Consider the following 21,244-nt stretch of genomic DNA (forward strand, 5'->3'; position numbering starts at 1 on the left):
ACTCCTAAGCTCGAGTGATCCTCCTCCCAAAGTGCTGGGATTATGGGCATGATGTATGTCTTCTTTGGAGAAGAAATGTCCATTCAGATTCTTTGCCCTTTTAAAAATTGGATTATTAGATTTTTTTCCTCCTGAGTTGTTTGAGCTCCTTATATATTCTGGTTATTAATCCCTTGTTTGCACATATTTTCTCCCATTCTTTGGGTTGCCTCCTCACATTGTTGATTGTTTAAAAAAGAATTTTGGATTCAGGAAAACTTAGTCTCATTAAAGGTAAAGATTCAGTTGAACTTCAATAAAAACCAGAACTTGGGCTTAAATATAAACAAGGCTCATTCTCTGTGTTCTCTTATGTTTTTCTTTATGTTGGCATCATTCTCTCAGATTGTAGACTGGTTTTAGTCACGTGGAAAATATGGCTGCCTACAGCACTGGAACTTTATATCTAACAGCTTCAGCTTTGACCATTGACTTCAGATCTTTGGGTCTTGAGTATAATAGAGTTGTGGAGGAAAAGATTCATTTAGTTACATTTAGGTCAGGTGCCCACTCCTTGACTAGACTAATTTTTTTTTTTTTTGATATTGAGTCTCGTTCTGTCACCCAGGCTGGAATGCAGTGGCGTGATCTCAGCTCACTGCAGCCTCCATCTCCCGGGTTCAAGCAATTCTGCCTCAGCCTCCTGAGTAGTGGGAACTACAGGCGCATGCCACCATAGGCTCATTTTTTTGTATTTTTAGTAGAGATGGGATTTCACCATGTTAGCCAGGATGGTCCCAATCTCCTGACCTCATGATCTGCCCGCCTCGGCCTCCCAAAGTGCTGGGATCACAGGCGTGAGCCACCCACCGTGCCTAGTTCCTTGACTAATTAATTGTGATAAGGCAGGTAGGATCACATGAGAACTGTGAGAATGGGGAGGCAATTCACAGGAAAATGAGGGCAGTAGGGCAGGGCAGACAGTGTCATAGGTGTACGTTATGCTACTCTTTCTTTCCTCTTTGTCCTTTGAGAAGTCATATACACTCTCCTAACGTGCAGTTTTCTCAATCTATAAAATGGAATTAACAATAGTTTATTTCATGGGGTACCGATGAGGACTAAATTAGATAATTTAGAAAGCAGCATTTGAAACTTTACAAAAACAATAGAGTAACCTGGTGATAAGTGGCTGTACCTTGATCTCTCACCAATGTGCCCTGTGCTTATTTGGCCTGGCCCCAAAGGTTTTGCAAATGATGTGACTGCAGCTGGTTTTCCAGATCTGCTTCTTTGGTGTTGTCCACCAGAGAACTTGTGGTTACAAGTGCTAGGAGCGTCCAAGACTATTTGTTCAGGCACAGTGGAAAAAGTCTTTTCTTCTTACCTTCAAATAGAATCTCTAATTGATCTGACCAACTTAGGTATTATGTACCCATATCTGAATCAATCTCAGTCAAAAGAATGGTGTGCTGATGGGCATAGGTCTGCATCATGTGCTCCAGTCTTGGAACTGGGGAAGAGCCAGCTTATACCAAGATACATTACAGTTGCATGAAGGAGGAGTGGAAATTGGAGTTCATTTACCATTATTAAATTATCTGACATTAAAATAAATATTGCCAGCTATTTGGCAAACTTCAACTTAAGACCACCAACTGAGATAACACTTTTCTTTTAAGAGAGGTCTTTTAAGAGAGGGATACCTGTGTGTTGCGTTGCCTTGATGCTGTGTCATAGTGAGGATTTCCAGATTCCTGTTTATGGATCCAACCACATTAGAACCAAATGCAGATTCTTGTGATTCATCACTGCTCCACCGTATGAGAATTGAAGGAAAAGTCTTGCCTCCCATTTAATAAATTATTTTCTCTTAAAAAATGTGGTTAAAAAATGCCAGCCTATATGAAGAGGATGAGCATTTTCTGACATTTGCTAAAATGAAGCTGTGTTGGTTTTTTTTTTTTTTTTTTTAAGACAAGGTCTCGCTTACCCAGGCTGGAGTGCAGTGGTGCAATCATGGCTCATTGCACCCTTGACCTCCCAGACTGAAGCAGTCCTCCCACCTCAGCCTCCCGAGTAGCTGGGGCTACAGACCTGTGCCACCACAACTGGCTAACTTTGTTGAATTTTAGTAGAGACGAAGTCTTACGATGTTGCCCAGGCTGGTCTTGAACTCCTGGGCTCAAGCAATCCTCCCACCTTGGCTTTCCAAAGTGCTGGAATTCCAAGCAGTGCCTGGCCGATTTTGTTTTATTTTCTTTGGTTGATTTGATTTTTTTAGTGGGGAAGGGAAAATCCAATTTGATACAGAAGCCAAGTGAAGAGATTCCCTCAATCATCATTGTAACTCCCCAATATCTTGTTCCTTCACCTGTCAAAAAGAATGGATTGGCTGTTTAGTAATTTATGAAGACATTATTTTAATGTGAAGAGGCTATAAAAGAATAGTTTACAATTGGTCCATGAACAGCATGGTGGTTAGAGGTGCTGACTCCCCTAATAATTGAAAATCTGCATGTAACTTTTGACTCCCCCCCAAATTTAATAGTTTTTTATTTTATTTATTTATTTTTTGAGACAGTGTCTTGCTCTGTTGCCCAGGCTGGAGTGCAGTGGCATGATCTCGGCTCACGGCATCCTCTATCCCCCCGCCCACCCCTGGTTCAAGCGATTCTCAGCCACCACGCCGGGCTAATTTTTGTATTTGTAGTAGAGATGGGGTTTCACTGTGTAGGCCAGGCTGGTCTCGAACTCATGGGCTCAAGTGATCCACCTGCCTCGGCCTCCCAAAGTGCTGGGATTACAGGTGTGAGCCACCGTGCCCAGCCCCAAATTTAACAGTTAACAGCCTTACCAGTGTAAGCTAGCACATATTTTGTGATATATATACGTATTAATTTATTTTTTGAGATGGAATCTCACTCTGTCACCCAGGCTGGAGTACAGTGGCATGATCTTGGCTCACTGCAACCTCTGCCTCCTGGGTTCAAGTGATTCTCCTGTCTCTGCCTCCCAAGTAGCTGAGACTACAGGTGCATGCCACCACACCTGGCTGATTTTTGTATTTTTAGTAGAGACGGGGTTTCACCATATTGGCCAGGCTAGTCTTGAACTTTTTACCTTGTGATCTGCCCACCTCGGCCTCCCAAAGGGCTGGGATTACAGGCATGAGCTACCGCACCCGGCTGTTACATATCTTATATACGGTATTCTTACAGTAAAGTAAACTAGAGAAAAGAAAATATTAGGAAAATCATAAGGGAGAGAAGAGATATTTACTATTCATTAAGTGGAGGTGGATCTCATAAAGGTCTTCATCTTCATTATCTTCATGTTGAGTAGCTGAGGAGGAGGAGAGATTGGTCTCTTTGTATCAGGGATGGCAGAGAGGGAAGAGGTAAAAGATGGAAAGGGAGGCAGGAGAGGCATACTTTGTGTATATTTTATTGAAAAAAATCTGCATATAAGTGGATCTGTGCAGTTCCAATTCATGTTGTTTAAGGGTCAACTGTTACAGAAAAACAGGTATTTTCACAGATTAAAAAGGTTTGGAAATTTACTGTTCCTATGAGATTATTTTTTTTTTCCCTAAATGGTAATAAATTTTGCTTACTTAGCTTTTGGGCTTCTGATCTATTGTACTTTGAGATACTGATGCTCTTACTTGTAAGCTCTGTGAGAACAGGTATCTCATTGTCTTGTTCACTGTTGTATCACTGGCTCTTAGAGCCTTGCTTGACACGTTGTAAGTTTTCAATAATCATTTATTTGTTGTTGTTGAATTTCTAGAAAATATCTTTTGCTTGTTTGTTTCTGTAACAGAAGCCAAAGATGGTTGACATCATGTTAGGAAATAGGATATAATTGATAATTTGTTTAAATGTAAACTATCTATCTGGGGGATAACATTTTAAAACTACAAGAGGTCTATACGAAAATACGGATATTCTGCTCCCCACCCCAGTACCTCTTGAATTTTGAATGAAGGACGAAAAGCCAATAATGTGTTTTTTTGTGTGTGCGTTGTTTGATACAGGGTCTCAAAAATAAAGGGAATCACTTTATTTGGCTTCTGTATGCAGTGGTGGATCATGATTCACTACAGCCTCAACCTCATGGGCTTAAGTGATTCTCCTACCCAAGCCTCCTGAGTAGCTGAGGCTACAGGCATGCTAATTTTACCTGGCTAATTTTTAAATTTTTAATAGAGACAGGGTCCCACTATGTTGCCCAGGCTGATCTTAAACTATTAGGTTCAAGGGATCCTCCCGCCTTGGCCTCCCAAAGTGTTGGGGTTACAGATGTGATGAAATGTGTCAACATTTGGCTGCATAATTCAAGGAACTAGTATTTTCTAAGTGACCAATCAATGCATGATGTTATAAAATCATCCATGAATAAAAGATCCATTCAAAGTAGAAGATAGACCAATAAAGTTTAATGTTGCAAACTGGTGCAAAAATTTCTGAAACCATTGATATAATTTCAGATTCCACAATGCCCCTAATCTTTAAGAAATACCACTTGTCAAATTTGATGTAGTAGAAAAGAATTTCCCGTTATCTGAAAAGGCTGTTAACGTACTCTTCCCTTTTCCAACTACTGACAATCTCAGACTTAACAATGGTTCACTTTATGACTTTTCCACTTTATGGTGGTGTGTGTAAAAGCTATATACATTCAGTAGAAACCGTACTTTGAGTACCCATACAACCATTCTGTTTTTCACTTTCAGTACAGTATTCAATAAATTACATGAGATATTTGACACTTTATTATAAAATAGGCCTTGTGTTAGATGATTTTGCACAACTGTAGGCTGATGTAAGTGTTCTGAGCACATTTAAGGTAGGCTTCGCTAAGCTATGATGTTAGCAGGTTAGATGTGTTAAATGCATTTTCAACCTGTGATATTTTCTTTTTTTTTTTTTTGAGATGGAGTCTTGCTCTGTCGCCCGGGCTGGAGTGCAGTGGCCGGATCTCAGCTCACTGCAAGCTCCGCCTCCCGGGTTTACGCCATTCTCCTGCCTCAGCCTCCCAAGTAGCTGGGACTACAGGCGCCCGCCACCTTGCCTGGCTAGTTTTTTGTATTTTTTAGTAGAGACGGGGTTTCACCGTGTTAGCCAGGATGGTCTCGATCTCCTGACCTCGTGATCCGCCCGTCTCGGCCTCCCAAAGTGCTGGGATTACAGGCTTGAGCCACCGCGCCCGGCCAATATTTTCAACTTACAAGTGGTTTATCAGGATGTAACCCCCACCCATCATAAATCTGGAAGCATCTGTCCATATCCGTGTGAAGTTAGATTTTCATGCTTCAAACCAAGACAGTGTATTGCCATAGATTGAATGCAGATGTAGATATGAGTGTCCAATTGTCTTCTATTAAGCTAGATGCTAAAGAGATTTGTAAAAATCTAAGATAATGCCATTCTTCTTCCCAATTAAAAAAAGTTTTAGGCCGGGTGTGGTGGCTCATGCCTGTAATCCCAGCAGTTTGGGAGGTAGAGGCGGGTGGATTGCCTGAGGTCAGGAGTTCAAGACCAGTCTGGCCAACATGGTGAAACCCCATCTCTACTAAAAATACAAAAAAATTAGCTGGTTGTGGTGGTGTGCCCCTGTAATCCCAGTTGTTTGGAGGCTGAGGCAGGGAAATTTCTTGAACCAGGGGAATTTCTTGAACCAGTGGAGGTTGCAGTGAACCGAGATCACGGCACTACACTCCAGCCTGGTCAACAGAGCGAGACTCTGTCTTAAAAAAAAAGTTTAAAAAAAAAAGGTAATTGGAAAAAAAAAAAAAGGGAAAAATTTAAAAAAATTCCTGTCCTAGTTTATTTCTGCTGCCGTAACAGAACCAAGACTGGGTAATTTATAAAGTACAGAAATTTGTTTTCTCATAGTCCTGGAGTCTGGGGAGACCGAGATCAAGGCACTAGCAGGTTTGGTTCTCTGATGATGGTCTAGTCTGATGCCAAGAAGGTGCCTGGAAAGCTGTATCCTCCAGAAGGGAGGGGGACAGCGTGTCCTCACATGGTAGAAGGCAGAAGGGCAAAAAGGGGCCAAACTCCCTAATCAAACGTGTTCATCATGGCATTAATATATTTATGAGGACTCTGCGCTCATGACCTTTACACCTCCCCAAAGGCTCCACCTCTCAACACTGTTGCACTAGGGATTAAGTTTCCAATAAATGAATTTTGGGGAACACTTTCAGACCATTGCAGATTCGTTCAGATGATCCCTTTCTAGTTTCTTGAGAAAGGAACTTAGATTATTAATTGAAAATTATTATTCTTTTTCTTTTCTTAAAAAAATTTAGTTTAAGACAGGGTCTCACTGTGTCACCCAGACTGGGGTGCAGTGACGTGATCATAGCTCACTTCAGCCTTGACCTTTCAGGGCTCAGGCTATCCTTCTGCCTCAGCCTTTCCTAGGTGGCTGGGACCACAGGCATGCACCTTGATGCCCAGCTAATTTTTAAATATTTTGTAGAGACGAGGTCTTTGGACCTTGAACTCCTGAGCTCAAGTGATCCTTCCACCTCAGTCTCCCAAAGTGTTAGGATTATTGGCCTGAGCCACTGCTCCTGACCATCATTACTCTTTTCTAATCATTTAATGCTATACATTTTTTCTTTTTGCAGTGATTTAGCTGCATTCCACAAATTCTGGTGTTGTATTTTCATTTTCCTTCAGTTCAATGTATATTTTTATTTCCTTTGAGGCTTTCCCTTTGACCCAGAAATTATTTAGAAATCTGTTGTTTAGTTTCCAAGTGTTTGGAGATTTCCCTACTGTCTTTTTCTTTTTTTTTCTTTTTTTTTTTTTGAGACGGAGTCTCGCTCTGTCGCCCAGGCTGGAGTGCAGTGGCCAGATCTCACATCACTGCAAGCTCTGCCTCCCGGGTTCACGCCATTCTCCTGCCTCAGCCTCCCGGGTAGCTGGGACTACAGGCGCCGCCACCTTGCCCGGCTAGTTTTTTTGTATTTTTTAGTAGAGACGGGGTTTCACCGTGTTAGCCAGGATGGTCTCGATCTCCTGACCTCGTGATCCGCCCGTCTCGGCCTCCCAAAGTGCTGGGATTACAGGCTTGAGCCACCGCGCCCGGCCCCTGCTGTCTTTTTCTTATTGTAGTTTGTACATTTTGGTCAAAGAACACATTCTGTTATGATTTTAATTCTTTTTCATTTGCTGAGGTTTGACTTATGGCACACAATATGGTGATCTGTCTTGGTAAGTGTTCCGTGAGCACTTGTAAACGATGTGTATTCCGCTGCTTTGGGATGGAATGTTATATAAATGTCAATTAGATCTTGTTGATTAATTGTGTTAAGTTCTTGATGATTTTCTGCCCAGTTCTATCAATTGTTAAGAGAGAAGTATTCAAGTTACCAACTAAAATTGTAGATTTGTGTATTTCTCTTTGCATTTCTGTCAGGTTTTGCTTCACTTATTTTGCAGTTCTTTTGTTCTGAGCATACATGGTTAAGATTGTTGTGCCTTCCTGGTGGGTTGACTCTTTTGTGATCATGTAATTTTCCGTTCTGTGCCTGGCCGTTTTCTTTCTCTGAAGTTTGCCTTGTCTGACACTAGTATAGCCACACCCGCTTTCTTTTGATTAATATTTGCATGGTAAATAATTTCCCATTCATTTTCTTCCAACCTACCTTTGCATTTTAAGTGAATTTCTTGTCTGTGGATGGGTCATGTTTATGTATCCAGGTCTGCCAATCTGTTTTTTAATTTGAATTGTTGTCTAGACCATTTATATTTAATATAACTATCGTTATGTTAGGGTTTAAATCTGCTGTTATATTCTTTTTTTTCTGTCTTTACCTCCCTGTTTTTTGTATCCGTGTTCCTTTTTTGCCTTCCTGGGCCACTTGAACATTTATTATAATTCCCTTTTGACTTATCTGAAAGTGTTTTTGTGTGTATATATCTTTGTGTAGCTTTTTAAATTGGTTACTCTAGGTATTAAATTAAGCATAGAAAACATCATATTATATTGGTGTTGACATTTTTACTAGTTCAATTGAAAGGTAGAAATTTTTCCTCCTTTTTGTCATTTTACCCTTGTTTGTGATATATTCATGTTTAATATCTTCTTACATGCATTGAGAAACAAGCAATATTATAATTTTTGCTTTAACTTTCGAGAGAAGAAAAATGTATTATCTTTTCCCATATTTTTACATTTTGTTCTTCTTTTCTGATATACCAGATTTATTTCTTTCATCATCTTCTATTTAGATAATTTCCTTTAACCATTATTTTAGAATGTCTGCTTGAGACAGATCTCTTAGTTTTTCATTATCTGAGAATGTCTTGATTTTTTTTTTCAGTGGATGTAGAATTCTGGTTTGACGTTTTAAAAAATTGGCTTAAATTTATTTGGGTGTGTCCTGTTTTGATGTTTGGTCAGCTCCTTCAACCTGTAGGTTTATGTCTTTTGCCAAATTTGGGGAATTTTTAGCCATCATTTATTTTAGTCCCTTTTAGCCCCATTCTGTTTTTCTTGTTTGTCTTCTGGGCATACAGTGATACAGATGTTAAATCTTTTGTTTTGGTTCCATGGAAAATGAATGATTCTCTTCATTTTTTCCCCATGATCAAGGTCTGGTTATATGAGAATTTGTATAAGAATTTCAAGAAAATAACAATTAGCTGAGTTTTAAAAAATTATTTTCAGGCTGGGCGCGGTGGCTCACGCCTGTAATCCCAACACTTTGGGAGGTCTAGGCGGGTGGATCACTTGAGGTTGGGAGTTCGAAACCATCCTGTCCAACGTGGTGGAACCCTGTCTCTACTAAAAATACAAAAATTAGCCGGGTATGGTGGTGCATGTTTGTAATCCCAACTATTCAGGAGGCTGAGGCAGGAGAATAGCTTGAACCAGGGAGGTGGAGGTTACAGTGAGCTGAGATCGCGCCACTGCCCTCCAGCCTGGACAACAGAGTGAGACTCTGTCTCCAAAAAAAAAAAAAAATTTCATACTACCACTAACTAAAGAATGTATGACGTGTATTTATTTTTCCCCAAAGTAACAAATTAGATACTTAAAATAATCATTTGAGAAATGACAAACTCTCTCTCCCCAGAGTCTGAACCATCTGAACTTCTTCAGTTACTCATGCCAGGAGAAAACTTTGATTGTGTTCACCCATACCTAAAAACCCTTAAGGCAGTAGGAAGGAAATCATCCTTCATATTATCTGTGAATATATTTTTGTGACCCGTTCAGATAAATCTTTAAAAAAGAAAAAACAGTCCTGTGTGCTTGTTACTGATACTATCTTGTTTTACAGATGAGAACATTGAGGTGGTGATGGGTTGAATAACTTGCTCAAGATCACATGACTGCTAAATATTCTAGCTTGGAATATGAGACAGAACGCCATTTCTGTAGAAGTATTCTTTTACTTTACAAGGTTAATGTCTTAACTTGGTATCTTAAGCCTGTTCTGCCTTACATCTTTTGGAACCTTGTTAAATCATTTATCTTCTATAAAAATGTCTTTTCTACCTAAAAATGTTTCATCAAGTTTAAGTTTTAAATCATGCACACTTCTAATTTTTCTCATTTCTTCATTTTCCATTAATTTTTCAATGGACCGTAAGCTGGTATGTGCACCTTCTCCTCTGATGAAGCATTCTACTTAAGATTAATAATGCCCTTAAAAAATTGGCAGTAAAATATACGTTAACATGAAATTTGCCTTTTTTTTTTGAAATGGGGTTGTCCAGGCTGCTCTCAAACTCCGGGGCTCACGTGATCTTCCCACTTCACTTTCCTGAGTAGCTGGGATTACAGGTGTGCGCCACTACATCCGTCTCCATTTTAACTGTTCTCGAGTACAATTTGGTGGTGTTAAAGCACATTCACAATTTTGTGCTTTCACCAGTATCTGTTTGCACTATATCGTCTGTTGCAAACAAACTGTGTATCCATTAATAAATAACTCTTTATTCCCTGTCCCTCCAGCCTATGGTAATCTCCATTCTACTTTCAGTTTCTACAAATTTGCCATTTCTAGGTACCGTGTATAAATGGAATTGTACAATATTTTTTCTTTTTTGTCTGGCTTATTTCATTTAGCATAATATTTTCAAATTTCATCTATGTTGTAGTATGTGTCAGCATTTCCTTTTTTAAGGCTGAATAATATTACAGTGTATGTACATACTACCTTTCATCCATTCACCTGTTGGTGTACAATTGTGTTGTTTCTACCTTGGGATATTTTGAATATGCTTCTGTGAACATTGGTGTACAAATATCTGTTCAAATCCCTGCTTTTGGTTCCTTTGGGTGTATACCCAGAAGTGGAATTACTGATCATGTGGTAATTTTACGAGAAACGGATACACTATTTTTCACAGCAGCTACCCTGTTTTACATTCCCGCCAGCATTGCCAAGGGTTCCAGTTTCATTGCGTCTTCTCCAACACTTGTTCTTTTCTGATTTTTTAAAACAATAACTATCCTAATGAGTGTGAAGTGATGTTTCATTGTGGTTTTGATTTGTATTTCCGTAATGATTTATGATGTTGAGCATCTTTTCATGTGCATATTGGCCATTTCTGTCTTTGGAGACATTTTTATCCAAGCTTTTGCACATTTTTAAAATGAGTTGTTTTGACTTTTAGGAGTGCCCTATATATTTTGGGTAATAATCTCTTATCAGACATAGTACTTGCAAATATTTTCTCCCATTCTGTGGATTGCCATTTCACTCTGTTAATAGTGTTCTTTAGTGCACAAAAGTTTTTAATTTTGATGAGGTTTAGTTTGTTTTTTCTTTTGTTGTCTGTGTTCTTGGTATCATGTACAAGAGATCATGGTCAAATTCAATATCCTGAAGCTTCCCCCTGTGTTTTCCTCTAAGCATTTTATAGTTCTAGCTTCTACATTTTGGTCTTTGATCCCTGTTGAATTAATTTTGGTATATAGTATATCGTGGAGACTCAAATTTGATTCTCTTGCATGTGGATATGCAGTTTTTCCAGCACCGTTTGCTAAAAAGACCGTCCATTATTGAATGGTTACGTCACACATGTTGAAATTAATTGACCATATGTATGTGTGGGTTTGTGGTCTTTTTTTTTTTTCTATTCCATTTGTCTATACAGTTGACCCTTGAATAACATGGGGATTAGGGGCACTGACCACTACCCTCTCCCCATGTATTTGAAATACATGAAATATGTACTTTTTAAATTTCCCCAAAACTTAACTACTAATAGCCTACTGTTGACTGAAAGCCTTACTGATAGCATAAAGAGTTGATTAACAACATGTATTTTGTATGATATATATGTAACTATATATACTGTATTCTTACATAAAGTTACCCAGAGAAAAGAAAATATTACTAAACTCATAGGGAAGAGAAAATATATTTACCGTTCATTAAATGGAAGTGGATCATCATAAAGATCTTCATACTCACCATTTTCACGTTGAGTAGGCTGAGTAGAGGGAAAAGGAGGAGTTGGTCTTTCTGTTTCACGGGTGGCAGAGGTGGAAGGAGGTATAAATGGACTCATGCAGTTGAAACTTACGTTGTTTGAGCACCAGCTGTATATGCTTGTCTTATGCCAGCAGTGCACTATTTTGGTTACTGATATTAGTTTTTAGCTCCAGAATTTGTTTCTTAATATAGTTTCTTTGTCTTTGTTGACATTCATATTTTGCTCATGTATAATTTTCCTAGTTTCCTTTAGTTCCTTTTCTGTGTTTTCCTTCAGCTCTTTGAACATATTTAAGAGTTTTTAACGTCTTTATCAAGTCTGTTGTCTAGGCTTCTTGGGTATGGTTTCTGTTCATTTATTTCATTCCTCCCAGCCGTGTTTTTCTGTTCCTTTGTATATCTTGTGGTTTCTTTATGGAAAACTGGCCATTTAACTGTTATAATGTGGTGATTTTGGAAATCAGATTTCCTCTATTCTCCAGGATTTGCTAGTGGTATGGCTTTGATAAGTGGAGGAACACTAGGTTCTTTGTCTCAAGTCGAATTAGAAAAAACTACACTGTACACACGTGGATCACCTACAGAAAGGAAGGAGAACACTTTTATTCTCACTTCTCTTTCTGGATGGGTAACAGATCATCTTCAACATGCACACCCCTGGAGTGTATTTTAAAGCACTGGTGGCAGGCAAGCCCACAGGGAGTAGTTCCCCAGAGCTAAAGTGGGCTCCAGAGGAGCAATCTAAGACAGCTACTGAAGTGCCAACCTTTCCCGTTCCCCTCTGTTTGTACCATCAGCCCCACCATCTCCAGTATATCCTACTCTCCCCTCTTCATTCTTACCCCTCCAGGAAATGCTTGATGGGAATGGTGCCATAAAGGTTCAGATTTCCTTCTCATTGCAGGATCTTAAGCAAATAAAGGGAGACTTAGGTCAGTTTTCTAATGACCCTGATAGGCGTGTAGAAATTTTCTGAAATTTAACTCAGGTGTTTTATCTCACGTGGAGGGATGTTGTGTTGCTGCTAAGTCAAACCCTCCCTGCAACTGAAAAGCAGAGAGTTCCGCAAGCAGCAGAAAATTATGGAGATAAACAACATACCTCCTATAGCAGACCAAGTTAAAAAAGAGGAGAAAAAGGAAGGTGAGGAAGAGGTAGAAACTTCACTCCCACAAGGAAGGGAAGCAGTTCCGGTTAAATAACCTTAATTGGGATCCCAATAACTCAGCAGATGAATAGAAAAGGAAGCACTTTTTAAGGTGTATAATAGAAGGCCTATGGAAGACCACGGCTAAACCTCTCAGTTACTCTAAACTGTCCATGATAGACCAAAAACCAGACAAGAATCCCACAGCTTTTATGGAAAGGCTGAGAGGGGCACTAATAAAGCACACCTCTCTATACCCCGATTCAGTTGAGGGACAGCTCATCCTGAAGGACAAGTTTGTTACACAGGCAGCTCCTGATATTAAAAGAAAGCTACAGAAGCAAGCAATAGAACCAGATAGCACCCTAGAAAGCCTCCTGAGAATAGCCACTTCAGTCTTTTACAACAGGGATTGGGAGGAAGCCCGAGAAAAGGAGAAGTAGTACAAGAGAAAAACAGAGGCTCTAGTAGCAGCATTACAATCTTGTAAAGTCCAGAATCCCCAAGGTGCATCCTCTAGCTGTTATCAGTGTGATCAGTCTGGGCATTTTAAGAAGGAATGCCCAGGAAGCAAGACGAAGACACCTCGACCCTGTCCAGCCTGTGGTGGAGACTACTGGAGACAGACCTGCTTTGGTCTTTTGTTCTGGGTTCAGAACTAGTCTCACAGATGGTCCAGCAGGACTGATGGGTCCTGGAGCTCAAACCCCTGGCTCCAGCGACTCAGACTGCCATTACAGCACAGGTGTCCCAGGCTTTCCTGCTGGACAAGAGCTGCAAAACACCTTCCAAAGGACCCTTTTCTTTCTATCTGCCTAAAATAATTTCTTAATAACTCCTACTACACTAGTTTTCTGTCTCTCTGTGTGTGTGTGTGTGTGTGTGTGTGTGTGTGTGTGTGTGTGTGTGTGTTGAGATAGAGTCTCGCTCTGTCACCCAGGCTGGAGTGCAGTGGTGTCATCTCAGCTCACTGCAGCCCCCCGCTCCCGGGTTCAAACGATTCTCGCGCCCTAGCCCACCAAGTCGTTGGGACCACAGACGCACGCCACCACCCTGCCTAATTTTTTTTTTTTTTTTTTTTTGAGATGGAGTCTCGCTCTGTGGCCCAGGCTGGAGTGCAGTGGCCGGATCTCAGCTCACTGCGAGCTCCGCCTCCCGGGTTTACGCCATTCTCCTGCCTCAGCCTCCCGAGTAGCTGGGACTACAGGCGCCCGCCACCTCGCCCGGCTAGTATTTTTTGTATTTTAGTACAGACGGGGTTTCACCGTGTTAGCCAGGATGGTCTTGATCTCCCGACCTCGTGATCCGCCTGCCTTGGCCTCCCAAAGTGCTGGGATTACAAGCGTGAACCACCATGCCTGGCCTGTTTGTTTTTTCTTGCTGATGGCTGTAGTACAAATGGCTGTAGTCCATTTGTTTTGAGACTTTCCCAAATTGTTTTTGTAAAAACTATTCCTTACTGTGGGTGATTACTGAAGTCTTGATTCCTTTAGCTTGTATTCAGCTAATGTTTGGGCAGAGATTTCCTTGAATGTCAGGTGCTCCAATACATACCAAAAAAGCCTCAGAAAACAAAAAGAGAACCACCTCTCAGTCTTTGCAGATTTGCCCTCTGCTGGGGTACTCCTTTACCACTTAGCTAGGTTTGTTCTGAGTTTCAGGATGAAACTCAGATGAGATGAGAGCTTAGGATCTTCTCAGGATTGTTCTTAGAATGCTTCTTTGCCTGGACTTCACATGGCTTTTTAAATTCTCCTGTATACATGGCTGCTTTTGAATCATCTCATTTCCCAAAGAGTCTCACCCTGCTTCTCCTCTGGGCCTAGATGGTCTATTCTTTGTGTTGTGTCCACTAGTCCTCCCTACTTCCCCATCTTTTACCTCAGGTGTATTAGTAGGTTTTGTAGTTAGCTTTCTTGTAGCCTTTATGAGCAGCGCCTGCTGCTTTTCCTGCGTGTATTCTGAATTATGTGAAACAGAGTTTAGGTCTTGCCTTAGTCCTTCAGGTATCTCCCATACAAGATAGAATGAACATACACAGTATGGTCTTATTCTACCCCCTCGGGTTCAAGGTTTGGGGAGGTGGTAAGAGGAGGAACCAGTCTACTACCTGCTCAAGACTTAAGACTATCCTTAGCGGGTGGGACAAGAGCAAGTAACCTGCCGTAACACTTTCCTACCATTTGGGATAGCTTTTACTTGATTGGATATTTGCTTGTTTGCTATAAACCTAAATTTTCCAGAACTTCTGCAGACCTGTTTCAGATAGCTTGTTACTTTTGATGTTTCTGTGGGTGAAGGAGAGCTTGGAGCTTCCTAGTCCATCAATTTGCTGACATCTGATAGTGACTTGAAATAAATTATGGCTCCGTGTGTGTGTGTGTGTGTGTGTGTGTGTATGTATCAAGAGGGGAGGATCACTCGAGGTCAGATGTTTTAGTCCAGCCTGGCCAACATGGTGAAACCCCATCTCTAATACAAATACAAAAATTTTTATGTGTGTGTATATTTGTACACACACACAAAAACATATCATAAAGCTTATCATTTAGCTGTTTCTTTTTTGTTTGAGACAGTCTCCCTCCATCACCCGGGCTGGAGTGCAGTGGCACGATCTCGGCTCACTGCAACCTCCACCTCCTGGGTTCAAGTGATTCTCCTGCTTCAGCCTCCTGAATAACTGGGATTACAGGTGCCTTCCACCACACCCAGCTAATTCTTGTCTTTTTAGTAGAGACAAGTTTTCACCATATTAGCCAGGCTGGTCTTGAACTCCTGACTTCAAGTGATCCTCCCGCCTTGGCTTCCCAAAGTGCTGGAATTACAGGCGTGAGCCACCTAGCCCATTTAACTGATGCTAAATGTATAAATCTGTGGCATTAAATCTTTCACGTTGTTATGCAACCATCAGTGATGTTTAAATGGCAAATGATTTGGCTTCTTTTGCATTCTCTATTCTGCCTGAGATGTTTTAAATTCATTCTTAAGGCATTTCTGCTTTTTAAGTTCCTTCTCAGCTTCATTGGTACTATTCTTTCTGTCTTTCTTCTCTTCTCTGTGTCCTCCTCCACCATTTTTGCTCTGTGTACCTCTTTTGCTTTTCTTCCTTTTCTTTCCTTTTTTTTTTCCGAAACAGAGTCTTGCTCTGTCACTAGGCTGGGGTGCAGTGGTGCGATGTTGGCTCACTGCAACCTCCGCCTCCCAGGTTCAAGTGATTCTCCTGCCTCAGCCCCCTGAGTACCTGGGACTACAAGCGGGCGTCCCCATATCCGGCTAATTTTTTGTATTTTAATGGAGAAGTGGTTTCTCCATATTGGTCAGGCTGGTCTCGAACTCCAACCTCAGGTGATCTGCCCATCTCGGCCTCCCAAAGTACGGGGATTACAGACGTGAGCCACTGCACCCAGCCTGCTCTGTGTACCTCTTAAATGTTAGTGTTTCCCAGGGTTCTATTCTTGAGTCTTTCTGCACTCTCCCTGTTTATTCTTGTTAGATAATTGCATATGTTCTCACAGATTTAAGTGTGCTCTCATGACTCCCAAATCTGTATTACAGTCCCAGTCTCTCTGTTAAACCCAAACTTATATCCAGTTACCATCTAGTTATCCATGAAGTGATATCCCAAAGGACCTCAGATTTAGTGTGTCTGAAATATTTGTCTTCTCTCCAAATTATATTATCTGCTTTGTTTAATGAAGTTGCTATCTACTTACATCAACTTGAAGATCATATAATCATTTTCAACCCTTCCTGTTCCTCTTTCAGTTATTCATCAGATTCTTTTGCTTCTAATGCCCCGTTCCTGTTTCCCCAGTTTTTCAGTCTTTTATCCTTTTATGCTTGTATTACCACAGTATTCTCCTAGTCGCTTTCATCTCCACCTATCTCTTTTGCTTTTAATTTATCATCTTTATCATTGACAGTCTACTAAAATAAAAACCAGTCATGTCACTTTCCCTACCGCAGAAATTCCTATGGTTCCAAATTATCAGAAGATAAATTCTTCTCCTGGTATGTTATACCTTTAACATTCCCTACCTCATCGTCACAGCTTTGACTCCTTCTCCTTCATCTCTTTCTCACCTTTCCCAGTCCAGAACATTCTACTCTCATTCTCTGAATTCTCCTTGCTTTTCACTTCTAGATTGCCTTGCCCCACTTCTGTCTTATTCCTTCATAATTCTGTTCTTCAAGGTTCAGCTCAAATTTCATCTTCTCTGTAAAGACCCAACAGCCCTTTCTCTGTTTATGTAGTACCTACTTACAACACTCGATATCCTATATTTACTTTTTCTACCTACTAACCTCTGAACTCTCAGAGACAGGAAGTATTTTCTTTTTCTGCTTTCCTGCAGAGAGGAGGCAGATTTAGAAATAAATAATTACAGTATAACAGCTAAATACATAATTTCTGTAATAGCACAAAGGAGGTCATATAACATTGCCTCAGGGCACTGGGGAAGGCAGCACAAAGTAAGGGACATTTTGAGGCAGTCTTAATGTAAGAATGTTCACATTCTAGCTGGAGAATAGAGCAGGTGCAGAGGTTCCATAGAGTAGAGTGAGCCTGGCTTATTTGGGAAATGGCTGGTAGCACACTGTGGCATAAGCCCAGCTATGTACATGTAGAGAAACAGGCTGGACAAAGGTGTGATTGGAAACTGATTGGGAAGAGCCATTGTTTGTTGTACTAGATAATTTGGAACATTATTTGCTTATTTATCGACTATAAATGTCCTGGGCAGCATTGACATGGGTATAGTAATGTCACACTAGTTAAACAGATATTAATTGTATTTAATATCAGGTTGTTAAAAGTCCCTAAGGAAATTCTGTTTTCATTTTCATAGCTGTGCTTAATTTTGATGAATTATTTCTTTATCAAGTGAAGAAAGATTGATTGATCGACTGATTGGTTTTTAGAGACAGGGTCCCACTCTGTTACCCGGGCTGCGGTGCAGTGGTGTAATCATAGATTACTGCAGCCTCGAGCTCCTGGGCTCAAGCGATCTTCCTGCCTCAGCCTCTTAAGTAGCTGGGACTGCAAGCATGTGGCACCACGCCCAGCTATTTTTATATTTTTTTTAACTTTTATTTTTGTGGAGATAGGGTCTTGCTATGCTGTCTAGGCTGGTCTTGAACTCCTGGCTTCAAGTGATCCTCCTGTCTTGATCTCCCAAAGTGCTGGGATTACAGTTGTGAGCCATGACATCTGGCCTAAGGGACTTAGTTAAAACAACATTTTACTACATATACCAAAAGCATTTTCTTTAAATGGTATATCCTCTCTTACCAGAGTTTGTCAGCACTCTTTAGTACCAGCGGTCAGTCCATTTTAGAAGTAGTTTGGTTTTCAGAAGCCCCAGTTTTGCTGCCATAGTTTTCAGTGAATTTTGAGGGTGGGGTAGTGTTTCTCCAAAAATATGTCTATTAGGTTTAGAATAATAAGCATTTAGATTTTGAAAATTTACCTAAAAATGAATGTTTCTTATAATAGTGTAACTGTCCTTTCCTCGTTAAATTCTCGTGCCTTATAATGTGTTATTTTTAATGGATTTAATCCTAAATGATGTTTTACGCCTGACTCATTTTTGTTAATTCAGATCTGTCCAGAAAACTAAAGTTTGCAGTAGTGTTGAATAATTTTCTTTTGCTTCTGCTTTTGCTTCAACTCTGTTGTGGCATAACACAACAGGCCTCTACCTCCTCTTCCCTCTCCTCCCCCTCCCACCCATATCAGTGCTTCTCAGGAAATGTGAAGTGTTTTTACTTTAAAGATCACTGTAAAATGTTATACTTTTAATTGATTATGCCTGACTTTGTGTGTATATGTGAAAATACTTCTCTTATGTAACTACCTTCTTTTAACATATAACTGCTACAACTGGTCTACTACCCTTGTTCAACTATTAGTAGCAAAGAATTTAATTACTGTAATTTTTTGACATTGATTGGCCCCTCTGTTATATATTTTCTCCTCCACATTTTTTTTTCTTTTTGAGACGGAGTCTCGCCCTTTCACCCAGGCTGGAGGCATGATTTTGGCTCACCGCAACCTCCGCCTCCCGGGTTCAAGCGATTGTCCTGTCTCAGCCTCCCGAGTAGCTGGGATTACAGGTGCCCACCACCACCATGCCTGACTAATTTTTATATTTTTAGCAGAGATGAGATTTCACCATTTTGGCCAGGCTGGTCTCCTAACTCCTGACCTCAAGCAGTATGCCTGCCTCAGTCTCCCAAAGTGCTGAGATTACAGGAGTGAACCACTGCGCCTGGCCTCCTCTACATTTTTAAAGTGATGATTAAGCTATATGATGGACATGTTGTGAAAGTAGTTTTGCTTATGCCTAAATCATAAAATTAAGTAAAGGACCAGTGGAAGTATATCCCTTGATCATCATTCCTCGTGAATTGTTTTTGCACTTGGATGAATGTTATGTTATTCCGAGTCTTGGTACTAGAATTTGGACTTTTAGGAAGTGTGGAAGTCTTATTCTGCATTATTTTATGGAACTTCAGAGTATTGAATAAAAGATAAGATGCCTGCGTCATTTATAGTGGAAAAGCTGCACAACATTGCTTGCATTGTGCAGCTTTTCCACTGCATTAAAATGGAAGCCTGCATCCCTCTCTCCCACCCCAGAGTCTTGACTCCCCTTAGAAACCTCAGTTGGTGTATGCTTTGGTTAAGGTAGAAGAATACATTCTTGCCAACTTTATTTCCCTAATAAAGGCACACAAGTTTTGCTTATGGGTGATGCTGAAAAGTAATAGACTATCCCGTGGTATTGTAGAATTAAAGTGTATGGTGCCAGGTCCAAACACTTAGTGACCATATGTAATTAGTGGAGGCAGCTCATTTTTCATTAACAAACACATGATCAGATACTTGGACACACAAAACTCAGATGCCCATATGTAACAACAACAACAAAAGTACTTCAGATTACTGCACTGGGGAAGGGTTTAACATCATGACCTAAGATTTACTTTTAAGGTTTTATGACCACATGACTAAAATGTCTATTTTCTGTGTAGGTCATTCCTGTCAATAGGGAGACTAACATTGAGAACTTTCAAATGTCAGTAACAGAAATAAAAGAGAGAGAAGTGAGACTATTAAGGTCCAGATACTTCACATATTAACTCATTTAATTCTTACAAATCTGTTATGTGTTGTAATCATTATCCCTCATTTTACAAAAAAGAAAACTGAGGCTCAGAAAGGTTATATGACTTGTCCTCCCAACAGTATCATGTTAAATATACTGTTTTTTTCTTTAAAATGCTTTTGCCTGGTTCTTTATTTTTTTAATGTTTTGACCCATCTGGAACTGATTACATTATTAAGCATCACGCAAAAACCATTCTTTCCCATAGTGCTGTTCAGTTATACAAACAACATTTACCAAAGAGCAAGACTTTGTAATGAAGATTGCTTGGGATTAGCTGAATGTTCTTCCAGTTCCTGCCATGCGGCAGGCTATAGTCTGAATAGATGCTTTCCCATTTCAGTACTGCTTGGTATACCTTCACACTGCCATGCACTTGCTTAGATAATATTTAAATATCCTCTTAAAAGCAAAAGCTCGGCCAGGCGTGGTGGCTCACACCTATAATCCCAGCACTTTGGGACTCTGATGCAGGAGCAATTGCTTGAGGTCTGGAGTTCAAGACCAGCCTGGGCAGTATGGTGAAACCCTGTCTCTACACAAAAAGATAAAATTTAGCCAGGCTTGGTAGTGTGAGCCTCTAGTCCCTGCTACTCTAGAGGCTGAGGCAGGAGGATGGCTTGAGTCCAGGAGGTGGAGGTTGCATTGAGCCAGCATTGCACCACTGCACTCCAGCCTGGCCAACACAGCAAGACCCTTTAAAAAAAAAAACCAGAAAAAATGCAAAAGCTCATGTGTGTCCTTTACTACTAGGTTTACCTAGAAAGTGCCTCAAAGAAAGAAAGAAGACCCATGAAAATCCAATACATTTTTATAATTAAAAAATGTATATAGCTTGCATTTGTGATTATGAGGTATCTATTTTATATTAAACCTCACATTTTATTATTTAGCTGTTACCTTGTAAAATATTTATAGTAACAAATGTAGGTTTTTGATGTCTGTGAGATAAAGATAAATGCAGTAGTAAGGAGAAGTAATGCAAAATAAAATTTCATGTCCTTATGAGGGGAAAAGCTCATGGATTGAAATCACTTGCAGCCAATCTGTGGTAATTTTCTTGCCCCTGGGCCCGCCAGACTTAGAAGGTAAAAAGAGCTACATATGAAATGAAAACAGCTTTTCTCCCAGTTCTCTCTCATCTAATCTTGTAGAGGGTGTTAAATGTACACAAGATGTATTAGGGGACATTAAATATTAAAGCATGTATTTTATTATTTCATAAAAAAGGAAACTGTTCATAATGTGATCCAAAAAACTAACCATTGTTTGTTTGTTTCTTTAGGATGGATTGGATGCTTTGGTATATGATTTGGATTTTCCTGCCTTAAGAAAAAACAAGAATATTGACAACTTTTTAAGCAGATGTAAGTAATTTTTTGTGGAGGTTAATGACAGACTTCATATAACTACATTTTGACTTAGATCATTCAAGCCCTTATTTTTTCTTCTATTTACTTTTTGGTGATTTCA

The 21,244-nt window shown here is 40.0% G+C and overlaps 1 protein-coding gene across 1 annotated transcript in view; it reads left to right on the forward strand.

Annotated features, from left to right (window-relative positions):
• The window catches only part of ROCK1 (Rho-associated, coiled-coil containing protein kinase 1), a 158,036-nt gene that overhangs the window by 20,220 nt on the left and 116,572 nt on the right, over window positions 1–21,244 (forward strand). Inside the window, exon 2 of the mRNA XM_011957774.1 lies at window positions 21,057–21,138. Coding sequence (XP_011813164.1) covers window positions 21,057–21,138 — 82 coding nt within the window. The remainder of the gene's footprint in view (window positions 1–21,056; window positions 21,139–21,244) is intronic.

This window comes from Colobus angolensis, unplaced genomic scaffold (assembly GCF_000951035.1).
Source record: "Colobus angolensis palliatus isolate OR3802 unplaced genomic scaffold, Cang.pa_1.0 Scaffold45, whole genome shotgun sequence".
NCBI lineage: Eukaryota > Metazoa > Chordata > Mammalia > Primates > Cercopithecidae > Colobus > Colobus angolensis.